This window comes from Bombina bombina, chromosome 6 (genome assembly GCF_027579735.1).
Source record: "Bombina bombina isolate aBomBom1 chromosome 6, aBomBom1.pri, whole genome shotgun sequence".
Classification (NCBI taxonomy): domain Eukaryota; kingdom Metazoa; phylum Chordata; class Amphibia; order Anura; family Bombinatoridae; genus Bombina; species Bombina bombina.
Genome location: NC_069504.1, coordinates 56824394 through 56833125, shown reverse-complemented (window position 1 = coordinate 56833125; position 8732 = coordinate 56824394). Strand labels below are relative to the sequence as shown.

The 8732-nt window shown below is 37.5% G+C and overlaps 1 protein-coding gene across 4 annotated transcripts in view; it reads right to left on the bottom strand.

Moving 5' to 3' along the window:
• FBH1 (F-box DNA helicase 1) overlaps positions 1–8732 on the bottom strand; it is a 193164-nt gene that overhangs the window by 35428 nt on the left and 149004 nt on the right. For all 4 annotated transcript variants that reach the window (XM_053716416.1, XM_053716414.1, XM_053716415.1 and 1 more), the window contains one exon: positions 2901–3098. In XM_053716416.1, coding sequence (XP_053572391.1) covers positions 2901–3098 — 198 coding nt within the window. The remainder of the gene's footprint in view (positions 1–2900; positions 3099–8732) is intronic.

The window sequence follows — 8732 nt, the reverse complement described above, 5'->3', positions numbered from 1 at the left end:
GGCAACAGTATTTGCAACAATGTATATAACATTTGCATACGAAGAGAGAAGCGCTCTACCAGGAACGAACAACAGCTCATCAGCTAGTTCTATGGCGATTTACCAGGAACGAACAACAGCTCATCAGCTAGTTCTATGGTGATTTACCGAAAAAGGGTGTGTGTACAAGCGCTAAGGTAATCCCCAAGCTGTATCCAAACAGAGATCCTAACCAACCTCCAAAAAATATGCACAAGTAGTAAGAAGTGAATACAGCGCCAACAAGAGGCCAAGGGATAAATATACTCACAGAGAGATAAAAGAAGATTATTTAATGAACCATGTTAAAAAGCATCAGTAATAAAAGACTATATATAAAAAATGTAAAAAGCACATATAAATAAAATTACAAATACAGGAATATCTTACAGAAGCGGCTCAAAGGGCCAAAGCTGATAATTACAATAAAAACAGAGGTAATAACAGGTGATCAGTGTGAGTGGTACACCAGAATAAGAGTGTATACTGATAAAACAGAATTAGCCTAAGTACAACTGTAGCAAGTGCATCAAGCAATAGTGTTCAAAATTAGTGTTACAAAAATAGTGTTCCAAAAAATAGAAAAATGCACTGCAGTGCAAAAAAGGGGGTAGCAAAATAATTGTATAGATACAATCAAATAGTGAGTGAGTGCAAATGGATATAAAAATGCTAGCTACTTAATCCAGTGAGGTTAAGATATAATTGAATAAAATACACAATATGCAATAACATAAAAAATAAAAAATAATAAAATATAAAATATAATCCAAAAAAGTGTTCAAAAAGTTGATCAACAAATGTTAGTGAAGAACAAAAATAAGTCAATCAAAACTAAAAAATGGAAAAAATGGGTGATGAAAAGCAAGGTGAAAGTGAGGAAATTGATTCCTTCCAATGTTAGTTACTTTAACAGATCCAAATTCCTGAGTGTGGTTGCTGAAGTAGCTGAATGGATCCTAGCACCTGTCAGCTGCTCCTATGGTATCCTAAAAAGTGTCCCTGTAAAAAAAAGAAATTCACAACATAGTGTATCCAATATGAGAATGAAGTAAAGATTAAAGTAATGCTTACCAATATGTCAACGCGTTTCTGCCCTCAAAAAAGGGCCTTTCTCAAGACTAGGACGCTAGTCTTGAGAAAGGCCCTTTTTTGAGGGCAGAAACGCGTTGACATATTGGTAAGCATTACTTTAATCTTTACTTCATTCTCATATTGGATACACTATGTTGTGAATTTCTTTTTTTTACAGGGACACTTTTTAGGATACCATAGGAGCAGCTGACAGGTGCTAGGATCCATTCAGCTACTTCAGCAACCACACTCAGGAATTTGGATCTGTTAAAGTAACTAACATTGGAAGGAATCAATTTCCTCACTTTCACCTTGCTTTTCATCACCCATTTTTTCCATTTTTTAGTTTTGATTGACTTATTTTTGTTCTTCACTAACATTTGTTGATCAACTTTTTGAACACTTTTTTGGATTATATTTTATATTTTATTATTTTTTATTTTTTATGTTATTGCATATTGTGTATTTTATTCAATTATATCTTAACCTCACTGGATTAAGTAGCTAGCATTTTTATATCCATTTGCACTCACTCACTATTTGATTGTATCTATACAATTATTTTGCTACCCCCTTTTTTGCACTGCAGTGCATTTTTCTATTTTTTGGAACACTATTTTTGTAACACTAATTTTGAACACTATTGCTTGATGCACTTGCTACAGTTGTACTTAGGCTAATTCTGTTTTATCAGTATACACTCTTATTCTGGTGTACCACTCACACTGATCACCTGTTATTACCTCTGTTTTTATTGTAATTATCAGCTTTGGCCCTTTGAGCCGCTTCTGTAAGATATTCCTGTATTTGTAATTTTATTTATATGTGCTTTTTACATTTTTTATATATAGTCTTTTATTACTGATGCTTTTTAACATGGTTCATTAAATAATCTTCTTTTATCTCTCTGTGAGTATATTTATCCCTTGGCCTCTTGTTGGCGCTGTATTCACTTCTTACTACTATGGTGATTTACCACCCGGAAGCAGCCTCTTTTAGACCTGTGTGCTTTTTTCCTGAAGCCCATCAGTCTGATCCCGCCAATAAGGTCAGTCCAGCCCCGAAATACAAGGCAATTCTTCTCTGAACAAGGAACATGACAAGCCCAGACGATCGTTTCAGCCTCCTATGAGCCTCGTCAGTGAGGTGCAGCCACATTCCTCTAAGCACACTGGGCAAGGAGTCCACGTCTGGTTTCCCCCATCACCCATAGTGAGACTTCCCCAGGGTCATAATAATTTGCATACAAAGAGAGAAGAGCTCAACCAGGAATGAACAACAGCTCATCAGCTAGTTCTATGGTGATTTACCACCCAGGAGCAGCCTCTTTTAGACCAGTGTGCTTTTCACAAAGGAAAACTTCCTGAAGTATATTAGTCTGATCCCACCAAGTAAGGTCAGTCCAGCCCCGAAATACAAGGCAATTCTCCTCTGAACAAGGAACAGGACAACCCCAGACGATCGTTTCGGCCTCCTCGGCAACAGTATTTTCAACAATGTATATAACATTGTTGCAAACACTACTGCCACATAGACACATGCACGATTCTGAGCATACCTAGGTAACTATACTTCAACAAAAGAATGAAGCAATTTTAAGAATAGAAGAAAACTGGAAAGTTATTTAAAATTACATATTTTATCTGAATCATAAAAGTTTAATCTTGACTTATATATAGCTATCTCCAAATTAATATATTACAGCTAATCTTTTTCACTGCCACAAACGTAATTAGGATTCTACCTGACTAACCCTGCCTATAACCCGTCTGCTAATACTACACTACAGACCGGTATACATCAGTTACCTGCAGATGTCTGATCTGCTGTATGGCAGTTCTGTATCCTTGTCACCAGATCAGGAATTTGGTTTTTGTACTTTTCAACCACAGCAATTTTAGCTTCAAGCTCCTTCTCTTCAGCGCTGACGGCATATTTTTTCAAAGCAGCGTATCCTCCTTGTTTCTGCCACATGGCTATGGAATTATCCGTTACGTATAGACCACCTAAGGGAAAGAAATAAACAAACATAAAAGATCTATTCTCTCTACAGAGGTGTAAAAAAAACCTGAAAGGACCATTAAAGTGATGGTAAATTCTAGCGTTTTAAAAAAGGTGAGGATTTACCATTACTAAAAATAAAGCTGACCTTTATCATTTAAAAAAAAACAAACACCCTGATGAATAGGTACATTTATTTCACCACGGCTTCAGCACTAACCTAAGTGCTTATGGCAAAGCTCAGTTTTTCAGTGAGGTTTACAAAAAAAAAAAAACCTGAGCTGTGCCGTGGGCAGCCGGAGGCACTATAAGGTTAGCGCTGAAGCTGCGGTGAAACAAGCTGCCTATTTATAAGGTTTTTTTTAAACTGATAAATGGTCACCTTTGTTTATAGCAATGGTAAATCCTAGCATTTTTGAAATGCTAGAATTTATTATCACTTTAAGTACAGTAGATTTGCATGATCCACAAATACATTTCAATGTACTCTAAATTCCAGGAGGTTATAAGTAGATTTTTATTTCTGAGAAACTTCAAAAAGTTTGCTTCAGTTTCCTGGGGTCTAATTTTTTGCCATCCTCCTTTCATCGTAGCAGTTTATTACAAACTATGACCCCCACATCATTGCCATACAAGATGCATCACACAGCTTTTTTTGTGGAGTTTTCAAATTCAAACTCATTTCAATCCATATGAAAACACCATGTGAATCCATTTATCACAAGGTTTACAAGCATATTTATGGTGCAATAACGCACCTATAACTTGCATGGCACAATTTATCCCTTGTATTCTAAGAACATTTTCAAGCAGATTTTCATAAGATGTTTTACAATTTATGTTCAGTTCACGTTAAACATTTTTTTTTAAAATATATTATTCAAAACATAGCTCAGATCACACAAACATATTAATGATAAAATAACAATACAATATGAAATGAATTTAATAAATCATCATGAATTTATATTATTGTTTAAAAAAATGCATTCAAAAGATTCATTGATGCTTTGATGCTGAATTAGGTAGCTACCATGTTTTGACTATTAAGGTTTGGTGTAAAAATTTTGAGAAAGCCCACTCCAAAAGCGTGCAATATTTTTTACAGTGTTTAAAGAACCATTATCTACAGTAGCATTGCATAATAAAAAGACAATACAATAACACTACAAATTGCAAATGAACAGGTTTTTTTTTTTCCTGGCACACTTCAAAGTTTCCTTTCATTTCCCTGTTCCTTGTACCATATGATAGTCAAACTCATAACATATATACTATGAATTCTTGCACATGATTAGTAGAAGCTAGTGCCTTAAAAAGAGTGAGCATAAGAAAGACTGTGCACAATTTGATAATGGAAGTTTACTATAGAAACTCTATGCCGCAACAGATTTTTATAGAAAAACAAAAATCAGTGTGAAAAATCCATTTGCAATATTCTGGCAACTAACTAAGGCCTAGATTTAGAGTTTGGCGGTAGCTGTGAAAACCAGCATTAGAGGCTCCTAACGCTGGTTTTAGGCTACCGCCGGTATTTGGAGTCACTCAAAATAGGGTCTAACGCTCACTTTTCAGCCGCGACTTTTCCATACCGCAGATCCCCTTACGTCAATTGCGTATCCTATCTTTTCAATGGGATCTTCCTAACGCCGGTATTTAGAGTCGTTTCTGAAGTGAGCGTTAGAGCTCTAACGACAAAACTCCAGCCGCAGAAAAAAAGTCAGGAGTTAAGAGCTTTATGGGCTAACGCCGGTTCATAAAGCTCTTAACTACTGTACCCTAAAGTACACTAACACCCATAAACTACCTATGTACCCCTAAACTGAGGTCCCCCCACATCGCCGCAACTCGATTAAATTTTTTTAACCCCTAATCTGCCGACCGCCACCTACGTTATACTTATGTACCCCTAATCTGCTGCCCCTAACCCCGCCGACCCCTGTATTATATTTATTAACCCCTAACCTGCCCCCCACAACGTCGCCGCCAGCTACTTACAATAATTAACCCCTAATCTGCCGACCGCAAAGCGCCGCCACCTACGTTATCCTTATGTACCCCTAATCTGCTGCCCCTAACACCGCCGACCCCTATATTATATTTATTAACCCCTAATCTGCCCCCCTCAACGTCGCCGACACCTGCCTACACTTATTAACCCCTAATCTGCCGAGCGGACCTGAGCGCTACTATAATAAAGTTATTAACCCCTAATCCGCCTCACTAACCCTATCATAAATAGTATTAACCCCTAATCTGCCCTCCCTAACATCGCCGACACCTAACTTCAATTATTAACCCCTAATCTGACGACCGGAGCTCACCGCTACTATAATAAATGGATTAACCCCTAAAGCTAAGTCTAACCCTAACACTAACACCCCCCTAACTTAAATATAATTTACATCTAACGAAATTAATTAACTCTTATTAAATAAATTATTCCTATTTAAAGCTAAATACTTACCTGTAAAATACATCCTAATATAGCTACAATATAAATTATAATTACATTGTAGCTATTTTAGGATTAATATTTATTTTACAGGCAACTTTGTAATTATTTTAACCAGGTACAATAGCTATTAAATAGTTAAGAACTATTTAATAGTTACCTAGTTAAAATAATAACAAAATTACCTGTAAAATAAATCCTAACCTAAGTTATAATTAAACCTAACACTACCCTATCAATAAATTAATTAAATAAAATACCTACAATTACCTACAATAAAACCTAACACTACACTATCAATAAATAAATTAAATACAATTCCTACAAATAACTACAATGAAATAAACTAACTAAAGTACAAAAAATAAAAAAGAACTAAGTTACAAAAATAAAAAAATATTTACAAACATCAGAAAAATATTACAACAATTTTAAACTAATTACACCTACTCTAAGCCCCCTAATAAAATAACAAAGACCCCCAAAATAAAAAAATGCCCTACCCTATTCTAAATTAATAGAGTTAAAAGCTCTTTTACCTTACCAGCCCTGAACAGGGCCCTTTGCGGGGCATGCCCCAAGAAAATCAGCTCTTTTGCCTGTAAAAAAAAACATACAATACCCCCCCCCAACATTACAACCCACCACCCACATACCCCTAATCTAACCCAAACTACCCTTAAATAAACCTAACACTAAGCCCCTGAAGATCTTCCTACCTTGTCTTCACCTCAACAGGTATCACCGATCCGTCCTGGCATCCGGTACTGAAAAGGTCCAGAAGAGGCTCCAAAGTCTTCCTCCTATCCGGCAAGAAGAGGACATCCGGACCGGCAAACATCTTCATCCAAGCGGCATCTTCGATCTTCTTCCATCCGGTGCGGAGCGGGTCCATGTTGAAGCAGCCGACGCGGATCCATCCTCTTCTTCCGGCGTCTCCCGACCAATGACGGTTCCTTTAAGGGACGTCATCCAAGATGGCGTCCCTCGAATTCCGATTGGCTGATAGGATTCTATCAGCCAATCGGAATTAAGGTAGGAATATTCTGATTGGCTGATGGAATCAGCCAATCAGAATCAAGTTCAATCCGATTGGCTGATCCAATCAGCCAATCAGATTGAGCTTGCATTCTATTGGCTGATCGGAACAGCCAATAGAATGCGAGCTCAATATGATTGGCTGATTGGATCAGCCAATCGGATTGAACTTTATTCTGATTGGCTGATTCCATCAGCCAATCAGAATATTCCTACCTTAATTCCGATTGGCTGATAGAATCCTATCAGCCAATCGGAATTCGAGGCACGCCATCTTGGATGACGTCCCTTAAAGGAACCGTCATTCGTCAGGAGACGCCGGAAGAAGAGGATGGATCCGCGTCGGCTGCTTCAACATGGACCCGCTCCGCACTGGATGGAAGAAGATCGAAGATGCCGCTTGGATGAAGATGTTTGCCGGTCCGGATGTCCTCTTCTTGCCGGATAGGAGGAAGACTTTGGAGCCTCTTCTGGACCTCTTCAGCACCGAATGCCAGGACGGATCGGTGATACCTGTTGAGGTGAAGACAAGGTAGGAAGATCTTCAGGGGCTTAGTGTTAGGTTTATTTAAGGGGGGTTTGGGTTAGATTAGGGGTATGTGGGTGGTGGGTTGTAATGTTGGGGGGGTGTATTGTATGTTTTTTTTTACAGGCAAATGAGCTGATTTTCTTGGGGCATGCCCCGCAAAGGGCCCTGTTCAGGGCTGGTAAGGTAAAAGAGCTTTTAACTCTATTAATTTAGAATAGGGTAGGGCATTTTTTTATTTTGGGGGTCTTTGTTATTTTATTAGGGGGCTTAGAGTAGGTGTAATTAGTTTAAAATTGTTGTAATATTTTTCTGATGTTTGTAAATATTTTTTTATTTTTTGTAACTTAGTTCTTTTTTATTTTTTGTACTTTAGTTAGTTTATTTCATTGTAGTTATTTGCAGGAATTTTATTTAATTTATTTATTGATAGTGTAGTGTTAGGTTTTATTGTAGGTAATTGTAGGTATTTTATTTAATTAATTTATTGATAGGGTAGTGTTAGGTTTAATTATAACTTAGGTTAGGATTTATTTTACAGGTAATTTTGTTATTATTTTAACTAGGTAACTATTAAATAGTTCTTAACTATTTAATAGCTATTGTACCTGGTTAAAATAATTACAAAGTTGTCTGTAAAATAAATATTAATCCTAAAATAGCTACAATGTAATTACAATTTATATTGTAGCTATATTAGGATGTATTTTACAGGTAAGTATTTAGCTTTAAATAGGAATAATTTATTTAATAAGAGTTAATTAATTTCGTTAGATGTAAATTATATTTAAGTTAGGGGGGTGTTAGTGTTAGGGTTAGACTTAGCTTTAGGGGTTAATCCATTTATTATAGTAGCGGTGAGCTCCGGTCGTCAGATTAGGGGTTAATAATTGAAGTTAGGTGTCGGCGATGTTAGGGAGGGCAGATTAGGGGTTAATACTATTTATGATAGGGTTAGTGATGCGGATTAGGGGTTAATACATTTATTATAGTAGCGGTGCGGTCCGCTCGGCAGATTAGGGGTTAATAAGTGTAGGCAGGTGGAGGCGACGTTGAGGGGGGCAGATTAGGGGTTAATAAATATAATATAGGGGTCGGCGGTGTTAGGGGCAGCAGATTAGGGGTACATAGGGATAATGTAAGTTGCGGCGGTTTACGGAGCGGAAGATTAGGGGTTAATAATATAATGCAGGGGTCAGCGATAGCGGGGGTGGCAGATTAGGGGTTAATAAGTGTAAGGTTAGGGGTGTTTAGACTCGGGGTACATGTTAGAGTGTTAGGTGCAGACGTAGGAAGTGTTTCCCCATAGGAAACAATGGGGCTGCGTTAGGAGCTGAACGCGGCTTTTTTGCAGGTGTTAGGTTTTTTTTCAGCTCAAACAGCCCCATTGTTTCCTATGGGGGAATCGTGCACGAGCACGTTTTTGAGGCTGGCCGCGTCCGTAAGCAACTCTGGTATCGAGAGTTGCATTTGCGGTAAAAATGCTCTACGCTCCTTTTTTGGAGCCTAACGCAGCATTTTTTTGGACTCTCGATACCAGAGTTATTTTTATGGTGCGGCCAGAAAAAAGCCTGCGTAGCGTTAACAACCCATCTACCGCCAAACTCCAAATCTAGCTGT